The 21,330-nt window shown below is 40.5% G+C and overlaps 1 protein-coding gene across 3 annotated transcripts in view; it reads left to right on the top strand.

Annotated features, from left to right (window-relative positions):
- The window catches only part of LOC117395185 (CMRF35-like molecule 8), a 32,544-nt gene extending 20,029 nt beyond the window's left edge, over nt 1-12,515 (top strand). The window contains exons 4-7 of one of the 3 annotated variants that reach the window (XM_059006144.1): nt 8,828-8,935; nt 9,652-9,695; nt 10,741-11,107; nt 11,218-12,515. In XM_059006144.1, the coding sequence (XP_058862127.1) occupies nt 8,828-8,935; nt 9,652-9,695; nt 10,741-11,107; nt 11,218-11,234 (536 nt within the window). In that variant the 3' untranslated portion in view covers nt 11,235-12,515. The remainder of the gene's footprint in view (nt 1-8,827; nt 8,936-9,651; nt 9,696-10,740; nt 11,108-11,217) is intronic. The other 2 variants (XM_059006143.1, XM_059006142.1) reach the window with 2 other exon arrangements.
- The last annotated feature ends 8,815 nt before the right edge of the window (nt 12,516-21,330 follow it).

Here is a 21,330-nt window from a genome sequence, read left to right as displayed (position 1 = left end):
TCTGATGATAAATGTCGGTCTATTGTTGACTTTCGAGTGTGGTCCAAAGATAAATTGAAAGTTGTGCAAAATAAATTCTACCCATCGGTGTACAGAACACCAGGTGGATATTGTTGCATGCGTTCGCTCAATGAAATGACTCCATGTTTAGGTCTCTCGATTTCTCTTTTAACGCATCCATTTATTCAATTACCATTTACTTTGGCCAAATAGGAGAGACTGTGTGACTTTGCAAGTGATGACTTCTATGGAAGATGGCACGGTTCCTGCTAAATAATCATTTTATTGACAAATTTATGAAAACTCAGGCGATCATTTCAGTGTTTCTTTTACGGCGTTTCATGCAATAATAAGTGCAGCAGCAGCAGCATTCAGTGCAATGAGGCTTTCATCCGATTTGAAGCATGTGGCAGGAACAGTCACACGTTACTTGAAAAAGTAAACGATATTTCCCTGATTAATGCTTCTTGACGGTTTTTACAGAAACATGTTTCCCTGTGTTATCCTGCTGTGATTCTGCACATGTTTTCAGCCTGGCTCCAGCCTGGAACCGACCTGGGGTTTGAAGCTGCCGCTTAATCAGCAACAAGATGGCAGTAATAACAAGCAAGCAAGTTTGCTTAATTGCCACATCCTTTAACATCTTTTAAACTGGTCAGGGGTGGTAAATATTAATTATCACTCGTGAGCAGTTCATTGCTCTAGCGGGTTTGTTATTGATCTCCATAGTAACATTGCTCTAGCGGGTTTGTTATTGATCTCCATAGTAACATTGCTCTAGCAGGTTTGTTATTGATCTCCATAGTAACATTGCTCTAGCAGGTTTGTTATTGATCTCCATAGTAACATTGCTCTAGCAGGTTTGTTATTGATCTCCATAGTCACATTGCTGAAGCGGGTTTGTTATTGATCTCCATAGTAACGTTGCTCTAGCGGGTTTGTTATTGATCTCCATAGTAACATTGCTCTAGCAGGTTTGTTATTGATCTCCATAGTCACATTGCTGAAGCGGGTTTGTTATTGATCTCCATAGTAACGTTGCTCTAGCGGGTTTGTTATTGATCTCCATAGTAACATTGCTCTAGCAGGTTTGTTATTGATCTCCATAGTCACATTGCTCTAGCGGGTTTGTTATTGATCTCCATAGTAACGTTGCTCTAGCGGGTTTGTTATTGATCTCCATAGTAACATTGCTCTAGCAGGTTTGTTATTGATCTCCATAGTCACATTGCTCTAGCGGGTTTGTTATTGATCTCCATAGTCACATTGCTCTAGCGGGTTTGTTATTGATCTCCATAGTCACATTGCTGAAGCGGGTTTGTTATTGATCTCCATAGTAACATTGCTCTAGCGGGTTTGTTATTGATCTCCATAGTCACATTGCTCTAGCGGGTTTGTTATTGATTTCCATAGTAACATTGCTCTATCGGGTTTGTTATTGATCTCCATAGTAACATTGCTCTAGCGGGTTTGTTATTGATCTCCATAGTCACATTGCTCTAGCAGGTTTGTTATTGATCTCCATAGTCACATTGCTCTAGCAGGTTTGTTATTGATCTCCATAGTCACATTGCTCTAGCGGGTTTGTTATTGCTATCATTTTGATTGTATTGCGGACATCTGATTGTACATAACGACTTTGATATAATGAATTGCCTATTTAGGAGGGTTTCATTTAAAGAGTATTTGTAATGCCTGTACTTAGATTTATTGAACAGGTGCAGGGGATAATTAACAATAAAATAAATTAAACAATTAGACAAAATGTGCATATGCACATGTTTTATGCAGGGAGGATATTAACCCCCTCCCTGCTGTGTTACAAATAATATATATATATATAGTAACAGAACCGCACCCACTCGGGTTCTTGACCCCTTTTAAAACAACAACCCAGGACACGAGAAATGGATTTTAACTGTGCTGACGCGCTAATTTTTAATAAACAAATATACACAAAAATAAAACAAAAGCCAAAATAAACATCTAGCTCTCTTATTATACATTTCAAGAATCACAGTACAAGTATTAATACAATTTTTGAGCACTAACTAAACATAAACCAGGAACCTAAAATAAAACAGGACAGCTAAGCTGTTTACCTGTTAAAACATAAACAAAAACAAAAGTACACAGCACACTCCAACAGAAAGGATTCACACAACCTTTTTCTTGTACGTCTGCACACACTCACAAGCAGGCTCTTCACACAGCAGCCCTGTGCAGACAGACTGCACTCTTTAAATACCCTGCACCTGGTTCTAATTTACACTAACTACCAGGTGCAGGGGATAATTAACAATAAAACAATTAACAAATCTAATTAAACAATAAAGCAAAATTACTACTAACAAAAATGTGACTGCGCACATGTTTTACACAGGGAGGATTTTAACCCCCTCCCTGCTGTGTTACTCTATATATAGATATATATATATATATATATATATATATATATATATATATATATATATATATATATACAGACGTGCTCAAATTTGTTGGTACCGCTCCACAAAAAACGAAAAATGCACAATTTTCTCTGAAATAACTTGAAACTGACAAAAGTAATTGGCATCCACCATTGTTTATTCCATATTTAATAGAAATCAGACTTTGCTTTTGATTTTTTATTCAACATAATATTGTAAATAATAAAACAAATGAAAATGGCATGGACAAAAATGATGGGACCGCTAACCTAATATTTTGTTGCACAACCTTTAGAGGCAATCACTGCAATCAAACGTTTTCTGTAGCTCTCAATGAGACTTCTGCACCTGTTAACAGGTAGTTTGGCCCACTCTTCCTGAGCAAACTGCTCCAGCTGTCTCAGGTTTGATGGATGCCTTCACCAGACTGCAAGTTTCAGCTCTTTCCATAGATGTTCGATAGGATTCAGATCAGTACTCATAGAAGGTCACTTCAGAATAGTCCAATGTTTTGTTCTTATCCATTCTTGGGTGCTTTTAGCTGTGTGTTTTGGGTCATTATCCTGTTGGAGGACCCATGACCTGCGACTGAGACAGAGCTTTCTGACACTGGGCAGTACGTTTCGCTCCAGAATGCCTTGATAGTCTTGAGATTTCATTGTGCCCTGCACAGATTCAAGGCACCCTGTGCCAGGCGCAGCAAAGTAGCCCCAAAACATAACCGAGCCTCCTCCATGTTTCACTGTAGGTATGGTGTTCTTTTCTTTGAAAGCTTCATTTTTTCGTCTGTGAACATAGAGCTGATGTGACTTGCCAAAAAGCTCCAGTTTTGACTCATCTGTCCAAAGGACATTCTCCCAGAAGGATTGTGGCTTGTCAATATGCATTTTAGCAAATTCCAGTCTGGCTTTTTTATGTTTTTCTTTCAAAAGTGGAGTCCTCCTGGGTCTTCTTCCATGGAGCCCACTTTCGCTCAAAAAGCGACGGATGGTGCGATCAGAAACTGACGTACCTTCACCTTGGAGTTCAGCTTGTATCTCTTTGGCAGTTATCCTTGGTTCTTTTTCTACCATTTGCACTATCCTTCTGTTCAATCTGGGGTCGATTTTCCTCTTGCGGCCGCGCCCAGGGAGGTTGCCTACAGTTCCATGGACCTTAAACTTCTTAATAATATTTGCAACTGTTGTCACAGGAACATCAAGCTGCTTGGAGATGGTCTTGTAGCCTTTACCTTTACCATGCTTGTCTATTATTTTCTTTCTGATCTCCTCAGACAACTCTCGCCTTTGCTTTCTCTGGTCCATGTTCAGTGTGGTGCACACAATGATACCAAACAGCACAGTGACTATTTTTCTCCATTTAAATAGGCTGAATGACTGATTACAAGATTGGAGACATGTGTGATACTAATTAAATAAACTAATTAGTTTGAAATATCACTATAATCCAATTATTTATTATCTTTTCTAAGGGGTACCAACAAATGTGTCCAGGCCATTTTAGAATATCTTTGTAGAATAAGCAATAATTCATCTCTTTTCACAGCTTCTTTGCTTTATTCTATGACATACCAAAGGCATGCAAGTATACATGATAAAATAGCTTTTAATTTCATCACTTCAGGAGGAATGAAGCATTATTTCAATGAGCTGTAAGGGCACCAACAAATTTGAGCACGTCTGTATATATATATATATATATATATATATATATATATACACACACACATATGAACATTTATTTTACAAATCAAAACAAGAAAATGTAAATAAACACCTGAACAGACATCGGTTTACAACATACATATTTATAAAACTGAAACGATAGCAATACAATCGGTTTATTATCACATGCGCAAAAGCAACTGAACAACGTAGATAAATAAACTTAGAAAAAAACATTTTACAGAAGCGCACAGCACAAGAAGTTATAAAAAAAAGTCTAATTTATTTTTCTTTTTTTTTCAACAAAATGGTATTCCTTTACCTTGAGTCTAAGGCTATTCACAATCAATAGAGATAATGTGCTTCTCCACGCTGCCTGTCTGCACGGGGCACAGCTGCCCGAAGTTTTATTTTTATTGCACTTGCCAACCTGGCATTGGCATCTCTTGCGGCTCTCAGCGGGGTTGCCAGCTTCAGCTGTGGGTACACGCTTGGCAGTCTCCCACGGTTCCAAATGCCTCTTGCGAAGTTCCTGTGCTAACTGTAAAATATATTCTCTCCTTTGTAAATTCTTCTCCATGCATTCTTTGTAAAGTACCCAGGAGTTGATGGCTGCTAGGTCCAATACATTGTAAAACACCTGAACAGACCACCGGAGCCAGCTTTCACAGAATACTTCCATGTCATCTGATCCAAAACATCAACTCCATATCTTCTTGCGTTGTAAAACATGGTCTCTGGTATTTATTTTCACTCATCCCGATGCTAATTGACTGACCAAAACAGCACAGCTGGCAAGCAGGCGCCAGCCTTTGAAAAGGCTGATTGAAAAACAATAGACTGTCAGACATTCACTCAGGCAGAGAGTATTATTTATTATTATTTATTTCTTAGCAGACGCCGTTATCCAGGGCGACTTACAGTCGTAAACAAAAATACATTTCAAGAATCACAGTACAAGTAATAATACAATTAAGCAGAGACTAATCAGTAGAGACTAATCTAATTATAGCTAAGCACACTGCGGACTAGTAAATAAAAATAATGCCGAATACCGTTCTGTATAATCACAATACAATTGTTTTCTGAGTGGCCGTCAATGTGACTGCTCCCGGGGCTTTTAGGTATAATGTAATGTATCTCCTTTACTTCTGCACTCCCGCGTTTCATGCTTTGTGAGAATATTTAATACATACGGACAGAAAGGTACACGAACGGACAGCCCCATATGTGTTACACGACTGGAGAAAATTACATTTTAAAACCAAAAAACACCAAAATTACTGCCGTGGGGCTTCTAGTGTTAATACTTGTCACAAGGACGGCCGGAGTGGGTGGTGTCAGACCAGAGGCAGGAAATAAATAAACAGAGAGATGTGGTTTGGTATAAGCTGGGCGCTTGATCGCGCTCAGCATTTAATAAACAATACAGAAAATAAAAGGTCTGAAACACAAAAACACAGGACACGGCACTTGACGCCAAAATAAACACAGACAAACAAAACGGACTAGACAGACAAACAAACACGGTGAGCAGATAACAATATTTACGTTCTTTTCTATTTACGTTACTCCTTCTCTCTCTCTCTCCCGTTCTCCACTCACCGAACACCCAAACCCCGAGTGACTAAAAATGTGCCTATTTATACTGTTGTGCTGGGATTCAATTACTAATTAATTATTCACTTGAATCCCAGCACGTGAATTCATTACGTGAAACCCCATGTTCACATATTATATTTTAAATGCACGTGCGTGATGTGCAATCCCGTGCCTAAATATAATTATACACTTTAAACACACGTGAAACAGACCCGTTTATATCCCGTGTACCAATCTATACACCAACATTAACACACGCACCATACATACAACACATAACACCCAAAATACACACAGGGGCGGGCACTTTGCCACATATACCCCCCCCTGTGCAAAGCACACATGGCCTCAACGGCCACCTCCCCCCTTAAATACCCAGCAGTCCAGGCCAAAGTCTTGGGCTGGGAAGGGAGGCTTCAGTGGGCCCATGGCTGGAAATGCTGTCAGCTCCCCTGCCGGTAGTGGCACGGCTGACAGCATGCTGGTCCTGTCCTGCAGCGAAAAAGCTGCGGGGGCAGGTGGTCCCCCGACCTCCCCCTTCTTCGTAGCCGGCAGCTCCCTCCTGTGGGGCTCCGGCCACAAGAACTCCTGCAGCGAAACTGCTGCTGGGGAAAGTGGTCTCCAGACCTCGTCCCCCTTCTTCGTGGCCGGCAGCTCCCCTTTCTGGGGCTCCGGCCACCGTACTCCCTGTGGTGGAGGTACGGAACGCAGAGACAGCTCCTGCTGTTCTGCTTCTGGCAGTGGCGGAGGCAGAGGCAGCTCCTGCTCCTCTGCTCCTGGAAGTGGTGGAGGCAGAGGCAGCTCCTGCTCCTCTGCTCCTGGCGGTGGTGGAGGCAGAGGCAGCTCCTGCTCCTCTGCTCCTAGTGGAGGAAGCGGTGGAGGTGGCGGAGGCAGAGGCAGCTCCTGCTCCTCTGCTCCTGGCGGTGGTGGAGGCAGAGGCAGCTCCTCTGCTCCTGGCGGTGGTGGAGGCAGAGGCAGCTCCAGCTCCTCTGCTCCTGGCGGTTGGGCTGGTGCGCGCTGCGCAGCCCTCAGCAGCATGAATAGAGGCTGCTGGGGGACACCAGCCTCCTGCCCCTCTCCCCCCCAAAAATTTTCAGGGGGTTGAGCCGGTAACTCCTCCCCTTCCGGCTCTTGGGGCTGAACCAGCAGGCATTTTCCCTCTGCTGGTGGCTTGGGTCCCAGGGCTGTGGAAGCCCCGACTTGCCTCCCTTTGGGCTGTGGACGCACCGACTCCTCCCTTTTGGGCTGTGGACGCACCGACTCCTCCCTTTTGGGCTGTGGACGCACCGACTCCTCCCTTTTGGGCTGTGGACGCACAGACTCCCCCCTCTTGGGCTGTGGACGCACCGACTCCCCCCTCTTGGGCTGTGGACGCACCGACTCCCCCCACTCAGGCGTAGGACGTTCGGGCTCCCCCCACTCAGGCGTAGGACGTTCGGGCTCCTCCCACTCAGGCGTAGGACGTTCGGGCTCCTCCCACTCAGGCGTAGGACGTTCGGGCTCCTCCCACTCAGGCGTAGGACGTTCAGGCTCCTTCCGCTTGGGCTGTGGACGCTCAGGCTCCTCCCGTTTGGGCTGTGGACGCTCAGGCTCCTCCCATTTGGGCTGTGGACGCTCAGGCTCCTCCCATTTGGGCTGTGGATGCTCAGGCTCCTCCCATTTGGGCTGTGGACGCTCAGGCTCCTCCCATTTGGGCTGTGGACGCTCAGGCTCCTCCCGCTTGGGCTGTGGAGGCAAAACCAGCAGGCATTCACCCTCTGCTGGTGGAGATGGGGACAGCATGTACTCACCCTCTGCTGGTGGAGATGGGGACAGCAGGTACTCCTCTGCTGGTGGTCCTGCTACCTGGGCGGCTGTTCCGTTTATGGTTGCCTCCAGGTAGCTGAGGACAAACTCCACACCTTCCTCCAAGGTGTTTGGGGTGTGTTCCTGCTGATATGCCTCCCATCTCCCACTGTCCATCATCCACAGGGCCCGGACGATTATGGGCAGAGACTGGGCCTCCAGCCCAGCATTCTCCAGGAACCAGTCCCGCAGTTTTGTGGCGTCTTCTGCCATTATATATATATATATATTTTTTTTAAAACAAAACCCCTCCTGGTCTGACGCTTGGAGGCGCGGCTATCCCACGATGACACCACGTGTCACAAGGACGGCCGGAGTGGGTGGTGTCAGACCAGAGGCAGGAAATAAATAAACAGAGAGATGTGGTTTGGTATAAGCTGGGCGCTTGATCGCGCTCAGCATTTAATAAACAATACAGAAAATAAAAGGTCTGAAACACAAAAACACAGGACACGGCACTTGACGCCAAAATAAACACAGACAAACAAAACGGACTAGACAGACAAACAAACACGGTGAGCAGATAACAATATTTACGTTCTTTTCTATTTACGTTACTCCTTCTCTCTCTCTCTCCCGTTCTCCACTCACCGAACACCCAAACCCCGAGTGACTAAAAATGTGCCTATTTATACTGTTGTGCTGGGATTCAATTACTAATTAATTATTCACTTGAATCCCAGCACGTGAATTCATTACGTGAAACCCCGTGTTCACATATTATATTTTAAATGCACGTGCGTGATGTGCAATCCCGTGCCTAAATATAATTATACACTTTAAACACACGTGAAACAGACCCGTTTATATCCCGTGTACCAATCTATACACCAACATTAACACACGCACCATACATACAACACATAACACCCAAAATACACACAGGGGCGGGCACTTTGCCACAATACTATATGCTATACAATGAATAATGTTACAACTCATGGTTCAGAGATGCTCTCTAACAGGCGTAATCCTATTCAATAGTATGAAATGGCTTTTAAATAATTGATATCTGGTTGAAGATTATTCAATTGAACTGATTGATTGCAAATTGGTGACAAGTGTGCTCTTTAAAAATATATATATATATATATATATATATATATATATATATATATATATATATATATAACAAATACAGCATACATAATTACACATTACCTACATTGTAATTACACTGTAAATACATTGTAAGTACACAAGTAATTACTCACACCCAAAATTGGCCTCTTAATGTAAATTGTTTCATCAATGTTATTCTGCTTTTATAATGTGTTTTGTCAGGTTTGGAAGTGATCATTGGTGGAGCACTTGGGGCGATGCTGTTTGTCTTTTTGATGACTATAATGATATACTGCTTTACAAAAAAGAAGAAGAACAACAAATCTGTGGGTAAGTCTGAACCAATCTGGTAATGGAGGGTTGTGTTTGGGTCTTTCTCTGGGTTCCAGGGAATTTGACACGAGGGTGACCAACCACCCCACACTGTGTAGGACAGTCCCAAAATTAGACCATCTGTCCTGCATTCCACAAATACAGTATCAGGAAATGTCTACCACTTGAAATGAAAACGTACCTTTTTAAAACGCTACGTTTCCAGTTATCTAAAACAGTCTGTAAATGAGTGACGAAGAATGTACAACCACTCCTCATTTCAAACTGTTCTAGGAATCGCTTCTTTTGTCATGCCCATCTGACTGCTGCCATGGTTACCCCAGTTCTCTTTTAATAGATGTTTCTGAGCATTTAGCAGACGGTCGGTAACTACAGTACCAACATCTATTGGGAGTGGTGTAAAAGGAAATTGTTCCTCCTAAATGCAAAAAAGTAAATTAATGAACCAACCAAACTGGGCACTTGCACACTGTCTAACCCTTAATGTCTGCCAAACAATAATAACGGCTCCCAATCTATTAAGCCTGCAAATTGATTTTATTTGTTAATTGATTTATGTTTGAAATAAACAGCATTTAATAATGTATTGGATTTTTAAATTTGCTCAATAGCTATTTGTCATCAGAGGAGACCCCAGGTAAAAGGGCATGTAAAGTAGATGGATTTCAAGAAAATGAATGCAAAAATTGTGATTGACGTTCTGTTATCTCTAGATAAGAGCGCCACTACTAAGAATCCAGCCAGTGCTGTAGTACTGGTAAGTTTACTTTTTTTTACTGTTGGAAACACTTTACATTCAGTGGACAAATTGTATTTATTTATTTCTTAGCAGAAGCCCTTATCCAGGGCGACTTACAATTGTCACAAGATATCACATTATTATTTTTACATACAATTACCCATTCATACAGCTGGGTGTTTACTGGAGCAATCTAGGTAAAGTACCTAGCTCAAGAGTACAGCAGCAGTGTGTCCTGGAACTGAACCAAAGACCCTCCGAGCCCAGAGCCCAGAGCCCTAACCACTACTCCACACTGTGTAACCACTTACATGTATACAGTGTATTTACAGTTAAATTAATTCCACAACAGCGCAGAGTATTACATTGTAACTAAGTACAACACACTCAAAATCTGGCCACTGAATGTAAAATGTGGCCCTACTCTACTGTTGTTTTACAGACAGCTTCTGAATGAAAACAAAGTCATGGTTAGTTTGTCATAAAATCCACGAAAAGCCTCCTACATTCTCAGTAACTGACTGTTTTCTAATAGCAGATTTATCTCCCATAGCATTGGAGTAATGAGGTATCTCCCCTTGAAAAACTGCTTTAATTTAGTTAGGGTTGAAAGAGAGATGAAAAAAGCCCCAGCCCCTTCGACTCCAGTCCTGGGGACCCCCTGTGTCTGCTTGTTTTTGTACCAGCTGAGCTCTCAATTACTTCATTGAACCCTCAATTGATATTTGCATAATCAGATATTTTTCTTATAATTTTATGATTTCCAGTTACTTGTAAAATTGTATAAGGAAATTGAAATCTCCAACATTTTATAAGCTCATCAATTTCAAAAGTTTAATGAAGCAAATTAGTTTGAGAAAAAGAACACATTATTTTGAAATGGAAAAATAACAAACAAGCAAAGAAACTAAATAGAAATGAGGAGACAGCTTTGAAAAAGAGGAGACAGAGTGGAAGGATATGATGAAAGAAAATGATATTTGTGTTTTGAGACATAATGCACAGGGAAATGATATACAGTCTTCTAAAATCTTTGTAGCTAATTCCATGTGTATTTTTTTAGGGCACTATTACCAACACTGTGTACTCTGAAGTAATGAATCCAGTGCACAGTGTTACACCTAACACTGTGTACTCTGAAGTAATGAAGCCAGTGCACAGTGTTACACCTAACTCTGTGTATTCTGAAGTTATGAAGCCAGTGCAAGGTGTTACTCCTAACTCTGTGTATTCTGAAGTTATGAAGCCAGTGCACAGTGTTACTCCTAACTCTGTGTACTCGGAAGCAGCGGATGTTACTCAAGCCAATGACATTGTGTACTCTGAAGTAATGAAAGTGACCCCAGACAGTGATGTGGAGACCGTCTACTCCAATGCGGGGTTTGAGGGCAAACACGACGCTAAGGAATCGGTCGTGTATTCTGTGATCGGTGCGTAGGTCTCGATAATAAACCTTTTATGAAATTCACTCACCAATACAGAAATGGCAACATAAAATAACTGATTGTTTTTTTGTTTTTTTTACTTATTTTTAATGCAGAGCCTCAAGCGCATTGAGATGTGACCTTTGACCTGAGAAGGTGCCGCTCTGGTCCATGACTGAACTCCTTTCCCAGCTGTTGGGTTCATGATGTAAAGAAATCTCATTTTTGTTAACGTAGGCTTCCAAGAATGTCTGAATTGTTTTATTCTAATAACCAGGAAACTGGGGCTGTTATTCATGTATTTATTAATATATAATAATACTCTGTTGCAGTATATTTTGATGGCTCATTATTATTATTATTTATTTCTTAGCAGACACCCTTATCCAGGGCAACTTACAATTGTTACAAGATATCACATTATACATTATTTCACATTATACAGATGTCACATTATTTTACATACAATTCCCCATTTATACAGTTGGGTTTTTACTGGAGCAATCTAAGTAAAGTACCTTGCTCAAGGGTACAACAGCAGTGTCCCCCCACTGGGGATTGAACCCACAACCCTTCGGTCAAGAGTCCAGAGCCCTAACCACTACTCCACACTGCTGCCCCGTAAGTAAGACCTACAAAGTAAGACCCAAGCACCAGTGTTTTATAAAAACTGTTTTAGGGTACAACTTTATTTCAGGCAGTTGGGGGAGCCCCCCCTGCTCCACCCTTTTTTTCCCTCTGGACACTATTCCTTAAATGCTCTTTACTTGCTCTTTTCTGCCCCCTATTTTACTGCATTTAATCCTGTACTTTAGAGAACTGTAATCTGCCAAGTGTTTAATCTGTAGTATTTTGTATTTAATTGTATCCTGATGTAACTATCACTGACACTGTTATCTGCTCCGTTATTGAATCATATTTTGTCATACTTGTACTTGCTCTTAATTGTATTATTATTACTGTGATTCTTGAAATGTATTTTTGTGTATGACTGTAAGTCGCCCTGGATAAGGGCATCTGCTAAGAAATAAATAATAATAATAATAATAATTCTGGGGACCTCTTTGTTTTTAGGCTATGTTGGCTTTTACTGGCTACATTGTATCTCAGGTATGTCTCTGATTAAAATAATGAATATAATTTTTTAAATACAAAAATAGCATAATACGGTATAGTATTGTGTTAAAAAAAAAGGTTTGACCCCAAACAATAATAAAGAGAGATAATATAAACACACACTGTCAACATCCCGTGTCTCTATGTACGTGATGCCACCCCCGCAGTGAAGTCAACTCTATTGTCTTAATAAAAAGTGTGCGCTGTGTAGCTATGCCTCTGAAACGAAAATCATTTTATGTTGCAACAAAGCTGGAAACTATATTGATCGTTTGAAACAATTAGTAACGCAGGCACATCTCTGTTGTGAATATGGGCTGTCAAAAAGCACTCTGTTTTTTGTCTTGTTCAGCAACCATGCAGCAAAGCAAAATTGATTAAAGAAAAAGAAAAAAAAACTTGAGGATCTGATGAACTTTTCATGTCAAATTTTTCATGTTGGGTTGATTTGGAATAAAAGCTCAGTGGGATTCTTGCATGTTGGGTTAAGATTTGGTGCACTTTGAAATGATTCACATCAGATTGATTTTGAATAAAAGTTCAGCTTCAGTTAAGGATTTTTGCTTTTTAAGAACATAAGAACATAAGAAAATTTACAAACGAGAGGAGGCCATTCAGCCCATCTTGCTTGTTTGGTTGTTAGTAGCTTATTGATCCCAGAATCTCATCAAGCAGCTTCTTGAAGGATGCCAGGGTGTCAGCTTCAACAACATTACTGGGGAGTTGATTCCAGACCCTCACAATTCTCTGTGCAAAAAAGTGCCTCCTATTTTCTGTTTTGAAAGTCCCTTTATCTAATCTCCATTTGTCACCCCTGGTCCTTGTTTCTTTTTTCAGGTCTAAAAAAGTCCCCTGGGTCGACTTCAATAATTTATTAATCCCTCTGTCACATTCTGCACGGGTTTTCTAATGTGGGCGGGGCTTCCCATCCACGCTGCTAAACAAAACAATAACAAAACACGGCTCTGCCGCCATATTTATAAACCATAATGGAAGTAAGGTCCCATATTGGTAAATAAAATGTTGCGTTCCATTTTAAATTGATATGGAAAGCAGTTTATTTCTGTATTTTGCACTACTGAGCCAAATGTATTTTTCACGCATGAGAAGTCAAAGATCTCCGTCTCTGGTGACGCACCAACTTCCTACCGGAACCAGATCCATCTCAGAGTTTTCAGGTAATTATGGGAGGTGTAGTTAATTTGATTAACAATTATTCACTTTACACATACTGCGCGAAAAGGATCAACTAGCGCGAGGCAGTTCTAAAGCGATGTGTGCCGCTGTCAGCTATGTAGCTATGAAACATAACCTAGCTGACCGATTTCGGACACGATGGCAAATACGGTAACACCTCAAAAAAAAAGAAGAAAAAAAAACGTTGCAAAAATATAGAGACGAATGAGAGAAGGATTTTACATGGGTATTTCAATATTTTCAAAGCCCAGTAAAGAATTTTTGATCTCTCACGGCAGAGTTTGTGACCTTAGACAGCGTGCAGCAGGAGCATAACTGTCGAACAAGGAGAACCAATCAGGCTATTCAATCATTCTTTGTTCCAGAGAGATCAACTGAAGATGATAAGGTAGGCAGTCTACTGTACTTGTCCTTGCATCATTTATTCCTCTAGCTAGAGCGATCTCTCATGTTAGATAGCTAATGTTACCCACCGCAATTTCTAGCCATTCACGGACCCGAGCACGAAGTTATGATTTTCTTCTGTAATGCGGTCTCACAATATAGATGATGAAACAATTTATCACAAAAGAAGCAGAATATTCCTTTAAGCAGTTTCTTCATAAACAAGTGAGTATATTTAACAAGCAAACAACTTTCCAAGAATTAGACTACAATTTAAATGCAAACATTAATGTAGCTTAAATTAAAAACGAAACAAAACAATGGTACATCCCCATTCCATGGTGTTTCCGAGCATTCTTGTAGGTTTTCAATTCTGTGACTTTTGAACTCTGCCAGCGCCACCTATAGTACTCAAAACTGAAACAGAGAGCAGGAGCCGTGGCAAGAGTTGAATGAGACACAATGCTGCCTTTTCAAATACTGGTCACCCACTATTGTAGAGTCACACTGAGAATGAAGTCCAGGGAAATATCTGAATCCCATCAGTTGTGCACAACTACTAAAGTACCTCCGGAGGACTTAAATACAAAAAAGTCCTTTTGCTGAATACTGCACAGTCCTGCTGCAATATTACAAGCTGTCTCAGTAGATGAACTGCATGAAATCCTCCACCCTCTTCGTAAGCTCAGGTCTCCTCAAAACTATTAATAAAATATAATAGCAGGAAAATAGCAATGCAGGACGGTGAAGATACAGTATATGAGGCAGTGCTGTCCAGTGGTTAAAGTCCAGGGCTTGTAATCAGAAGGTCACAGTTTCAAATCCCACCGCTACCACTAAGTGACTCACTGTGTGACTCTGAGCAAGTCACTTAACCTCCTTGTGCTCCACCCTGTGGATGAGATGTTAAATCAATGTCCTATTGTAAATGACTCTGCATATAATGCACAGTTCACAGCCTACCTCTGTAAAGCGCTGTGTGAGGGTGGTCCACTATGAAAGGTGCTATATAAAAATAAAGCTACTACTAATACTGCTGTATATCGGATGTATTTTTCTAGGACGGTAGCTCTGGCACTTGTTTGCACATTAGAAGTTAACATGCAGGCAGCTGACTATGTGCACATGTTCATTGCAGGCACAGAAGGGGGGTCGCGTTAATGAAACAAATTCACTGATACCCATATTTGGAAACAGGAAGCTTGGCAAGGCTTACTGTAGTAGACTTTCGTAATAATTCAAAATTAAAACTGTATCTCATTCTAGATCTTTTCTTCAGGAGAAGATCATGTTAACCAGACCAAAAAAGATGAGAGAAACTCTGGAAGATGAAGTCACTAAGATATGCACTAGCTTAAAACTGGGAGAACACTTGGAAGAAATTAAAGTGGACCTCAGCTCTAGAAAAGACACCTTCCTTGAACAATATGCTATAAAGTACAAGATTGTTATAGCGGGCTTAGTGGCAACACCACTGCTGACTGTGGCTGGTGCTGCTACTGGAGGCGCTCTTGCAGGAGCAGTTATTGCAGCAGAGGCTGGTATTATTGCTGCAGGAACAGGAGTCGGCGCTTCTGCAGGTCTTGCATCCAGTGCAGCTGATGCATTTGCCTCTTACATTGTCAAAAAAAAACAGGAGTGTCAAAATACCCCAGAGAGCGGGCTCCCGAGTGGCATTGCATCCAGCGAAGGCACCTCACCGGAAGTGAGGGTGCGCCCTATAGCCTGGAGCTCGCTGGTTCCAATCCAGGCGATCCCAGGGGGCGGTGCACAATTAGCAGAGCGCTGAGACAAGGTCTTAAAAAAACAATTGGATATTCTAAATTTGGAGAAAATAGGGTAAAAAGAATTGCTGATTCCAAATTAAAAAATAAAATACTCCCAGAGGAAAACAAGTGAGGCATTCAGATAGAACCACGTGTGCACACACAGTATGAATTAGATATTGTCCTTAAAGAAAATACAGCACATGACCATTATTCAACAATAACACCACCACCAGGGGTGTGTTCAAGGCAGAGCGCTACGTGATGTTTTCTACTGAACGCCCGCTTCTCCGAGAGCGCTACGTAAGGTTAGCGAGCGTCTGACAAGCTGCCTCGCTGAGTGCTCCGTGGGCATTTCAGGAAGGAGGATGTGAACAAGTGCAGTGGCTGATACCCGATTTCTCCCAAACAGCGTTTTTTTCTTATTTTTTTTGACAACACCTACAGTATGTGATAAATTAAACCTATATTATTTAGGTATATATTTTTTAAATCTATGTATGTTTTCAAAATGTTGTAGTTACAGTGTTGAACTCTGGGTGATGTAGTCCTTGTCTTCTTGAAAAGTGCTCTCTGCTAACAGACAATTCAAGAAGAGCTCACTTTTTTTAAAACAGAGTTATTTATTGAAAACATCTAATGAAATCAGGTGGAATTTTTTATATTTACCCAAGAAGGAATAAATATTTGGTTAGAAATCGGGTTGTACTACTACACTAAGTAGTTTACAGATGCAGGTAATAAATCAGTACACGCACAACACTACCAAATGATTTACTTTTAATAACATAGAACATATTCTTTAAAACAAATCTATAGTTGAAATAAATCCTTTAGAAGCATTTCTCTGTTCCAAGCAACTTTCATTGTGTCGTGGAGTTACAGGTATAAATAACAGAACATACGGAAAAATGAAACTTAACTTCACTCCAAGCCACTCTCAGCTTAAACACAAACTCATAAAACAAGTAACTGGGACGAGAAGCAAAAACCTTAAAGCTATATTGTAATATTGAAAAATAATAAATATTACAATAATAAGAATCCACATTTTTCTAATAGGAAAGTCAGTTTATCTTCAATGGCGCCTCCGTTGTATTTGAATCACCGAAAAATGCACATGCGTTTATTCATACAGTCTTCCGCCAATTCGGGGAGTTTCCGGGTTTAACCCAAATGCAGAAATACACTAGTTGGAGCAAGAAGAGATCCTTCAGTTTTTGATCTAACTAGTTGCACACAACTCTCCCATTGCTTACTTTTAATCAAAGATAACACCTTCACTTGCTTCTATATAACAGATGTTTAGCTGGCAAAGAATGTTATGCAACAAACCATGACAATACTTGTGTTAAATAATAGCCATGCCTCAGTTTGTTTCTGCTACTGATCTTTCATAGTTCCTGGTCAAATTATTGTTCTTTAAAATATTTTATACTGAGATGACTAAACTACATTTCTCTGAGGTAATTTATTGCTGTTTTTATTATTTTATTGAGGAGGCTGTGTGGTCCAGTGGTCAAAGAAACGTCCTTATAACCAGGGGGTCCTCGGTTCAAATCCCACCTCAGCCACTGACTCATTGTGTGACCCTGAGCAAGTCACTTAACCTCCTTGTGCTCCGTCTTTCGGGTGAGACATAAGTGACTCTGCAGCTGATGCATAGTTCACACACCCTAGTCTCTGTAAGTCGCCTTGGACAAAGGCGTCTGCTAAATAAACAAATAATAATAATATCTGATATTTGTTTTGCTTTTTTTGTATTAAAATAAATTAGGATTTAATGTCTTTTACATGGAATTTCATCTCAAATTGGTGCTTGCAACCAGGACAGCTCACTGAACAAAGAGCAACAAAGAATATTTGGTTTATGCAGGCCTAAAGTGTCTTTATACACTGTGGATTAGCCATTCATGGATTCATTTGAGCACTTATGCAGCATGCAGACCAAATCAGAATAGACCCCTTTAAGAGCACCAACTGAGATTTTCTTAGCGAATAATCTGACATTGTTGCTTATCCCTTTGCAGTACTACACTATCTGCCTTATTTTCAAAAGGGGCAAAACAAGAAATAGGTGGCAAAGTGATTTGTAAAAAACAGATTTGGGTCACTGAGTGTATGTCTTTCAAAGGGTTTATATGAACTGTTCAACATGTATCCACTTGTTCAACATGTAAACAATGTAAATGAAGTGATTTGGTTACAGAAATCTAGTTTTAAAAATCACTTTGTGACCCAGTTCTTGTTTTGCCCGGATTGAAAATCAGCCTGTTTAAACGCATTGACTCTCAAACTCACATTGATTAATAGGGTAGTATTAGACATCCTGTAATACATCTGAATCTAACTTGCCATTGCCTGACTTTCAGTGTCGAATACATTTTTACTTGTTAGTCTGACCCTTTTTGTACCTCGCACCACTACTCATGTCGAGGCTCGTAAAATAATTTCAAAGTTTCTGTTGGACCATTGCATACAGCTTCTTTATTTGTGTATCAAGATACAGATACAAAAGATCAGCTCGTGTTTTTTTAATTTAAAGTGCAATGCTATTTTAAATGCTAATAATGAATTCAAATAAGATCAATGCAGAATTAAGCAGGAAATGAAACAAACAACGGTGTTGTTGAATACAGTACAGTAGTTATGCTAAACAAATGGCTTGTTATTTTCACAAAGGGGGGCGGTTGTTAAATGTACTGTACTTCATTTATTCATAATAAATACAATCTCTGTTTGTTCAGTAGGAATGGGGGAAGTAGTTTAGATAATAAACATGCTCTTCTCCCCTCCAGCACCACACCTGTGCTCTTCTCCCCTCCAGCACCACACCTGTGCATATTCAGGGTTTCTGGATTTCTATATTTTCCGCTGACTTTTTTTCCTCTCCTTTAATTGAACCAATCTCTGACCCTGTTAAGTGCTTCTCAATTACAACTAAAGTACTATTCGCACAGGATTAAAAATCACAAGATTTTCAGTTGGCTGTGGAATTTTTACTGACATCGGTGAAATTTAGTCCCGTGCGAATCGTCCATTTCGTTTCACCCCAGATATTTTTTTTCCAGCGGTCCTCTGCTTGTTTTACATGGCATTGGGACCTCCTGTAAAATGTCAAAGTCACTCATTGTGTGTATTTCTGGTCCCGTGCGAATTGACCATGTCAGTGTTATGTTAGAATTAATATGAGTATTTCCGGGTTTCAGTGCTTTAGAGGAGACTGAAAATGCTAGAGAGTTATCAAAATGAATGCTTTCAGATGCATTTAACTGCACTGCACTGCTAAGTTATGTGGCTTTTGTTTTAATGTCACTTTTTTTATTTTAATGTAAATCTTATGTTCACGGATCCCAGGCAAAAGCACTAACCCAGGTTACAATTTCCCATTTATTTAAAATGTACCGCCTTCTCTAGCCCCCGTCTAGGAGGTTACTAGACCTCCTCTGCTTTCGACAAACTCTGAGGACCCCCTGTTTATTTTAATCCCGTGTGAATAGTGCTTAAGAAACCTGGTGAAAAAAAAACAAACAAAAAAAAAGTTAATGGTAGAACTGGTTTCAATTCCAGGCTTTTTTCTGTGAAACAACCACATGGGCTTGAAGTCTTTAAATGTTACTTTGTTTCACTTTGATTTATAAGCAGAATGAAGAAAATGAATCAAGACTCTTGTTAAATGTTGTGCTTTTATTCTGTTTCTTCATTCAGATGGCATCCCCTCTGTGATGCTTGGAAGCATATCTGAAATTGCTTTGAGGCTGTATTGCATCCTCCGGTCACGGTGCCCTTATTAGAATTGAGGAACAGCTCATTTTCAAGGTATACTAGGATATTTTAACAAAAAAAAAAAAAACATTTTATTTGATGGATAGGTTACTAACCAACCAACTTGAAATACAGTGGATCCACCAACCAACTTGAAATACAGTGGATCCACCAACCAACTCGAAATACAGTGGATCCTCCAACCAACTAACATGTACCTTGTTTAGCAAATAGGCCTACTAGCAGTTTGGCTTTCATGGCTGAACAGTTTAACACTGGATTTGCAAACGCAGCAAGGCTCCACAAAGAATAGGACGGTGCATTTAGCATTTAGGCTGTCTGCATTGATACTGTATTGGCCTGAATTTAAGGCGGCTTCGGATCTAAGCGACCTTTCTTTTCAAAGAAGAGAAATTATAAAAAAAGAAGTGTGGCAGGATGGCTTGCAGTGGTGAGGTGTGGTGACGTCACGGACCAGGAAGTAACAGAACCAAAACAGTGGATGGGCGGGTGAAGCTGAATGCTACGGCACTGTGATAGAGTCCTGGTATACTTGCCTCAGGTGGCCGAGGAGAACACAGAAGAGACTGAGGTAGAGACTGACGTTGATACGCCGACACAGGCACACAGGATTTAATCAATAAACATAAACAAAAAGTAAACAATAATGTCATGTGACGCTACCAGCGATGGTAGCACACAGAGGACGATACATGACTGTACAAACACTCAAAATAAAACACAATATGACAAACTATAAATCAAAGGTGCTGTGAAAACGTCAGGCCTTGCAGCAGCCCCGATCACAGTGATCTCTATGTTTTTATACTGACGCTCTGCCGAAACACGCCCACCTGCCTGCTGGAACAGCCAATTGCTTTCAGCTGCTGCTCCACACAGACAGTTAATCATCCACGGCGGAGCGCAACATCAGTTAAACAGTTAATTAAATCAATTTACAACAAATAATGCAAAAATATACAATAAAACTACATATTTCCCCATGTGTACAATCTGAGCAATGAATAGGGAGAAAGTAATGTTTGCTGATTATGTACAGGTGCAGAGGTGATGCAGTGCAGGAATAAACAGACAGAGATTTGTAATCCGGTATGGAAAATAGTTGTTTTATTTATAATCCAGGTCTGGTGACCAAATAATAATGTCCGGTAATACACAGCAATATGTAAAACCCTGAGTACAGAAAACAGGGATTGCAGCCCTAAATAATAAAGACACGTTATCTGCCCCACAATAATACTTGCCACGATCACCCGTCCCGGTGCGTGCAGTATTGCTCGTGGTGGGTGATAACAATTTATTATAGTTTGTGACAGTTTTAGTGCAACGGTGATCCGGTTTGGTGCTGGCCCAAGGCGACAGCTCCGGATTCGTGTTAGCCATCTGGTGGTTCAAAAACACAGACAGTTACTAACAAATTACAAACAAAACAAAACACTCACGAATATTTCTTTTAACACACAACTCTCTGTGTCTCTCACGGTCCTTCCAGTCTCTCAATAAAAACCAAGCAAAGGAAAAGATTTACAATTCTCCGGCCCCTTTTATGCGATTATGCATGACCCCTTGGTAAACGATTGCAGAGTTGTATTTTTGAGATCTTACTTTATGAGAAAATCTTATAGGGTATATGATATGAACAGTGGAAAAAATGAAGAAAAGGAAAAACCTGTATTTTCTTTATAAATCCAGGTACACTTTATTAATAAATTCAGAAGCTACAGTACAATCACATCGTTATCCTTCTGTTCAGTGTTGCCTGATTTCTTTATGAAAGTTCCTTAAATAAATATTTTTACAAAATCCCCCAAATTTCCAGAAGAATAAAACAAGAAGTTGTCAATTTCTTGATAAAGATAAAATAAATGTTTATTTTTCCACGGTATGCAAATTTCCTTTTGAGGGGGAACTATAGATCACAGCGGTTCGGAAAAGTTTTTCTATAAATTCAATGATCAGATTTCAAAAGATTTAGAAGCC

This window comes from Acipenser ruthenus, chromosome 32 (genome assembly GCF_902713425.1).
Source record: "Acipenser ruthenus chromosome 32, fAciRut3.2 maternal haplotype, whole genome shotgun sequence".
Taxonomy (NCBI): domain Eukaryota; kingdom Metazoa; phylum Chordata; class Actinopteri; order Acipenseriformes; family Acipenseridae; genus Acipenser; species Acipenser ruthenus.
The sequence above is the reverse complement of the archived record's forward strand: the minus strand, read 5'-3'. Positions and strand labels throughout refer to the sequence as shown.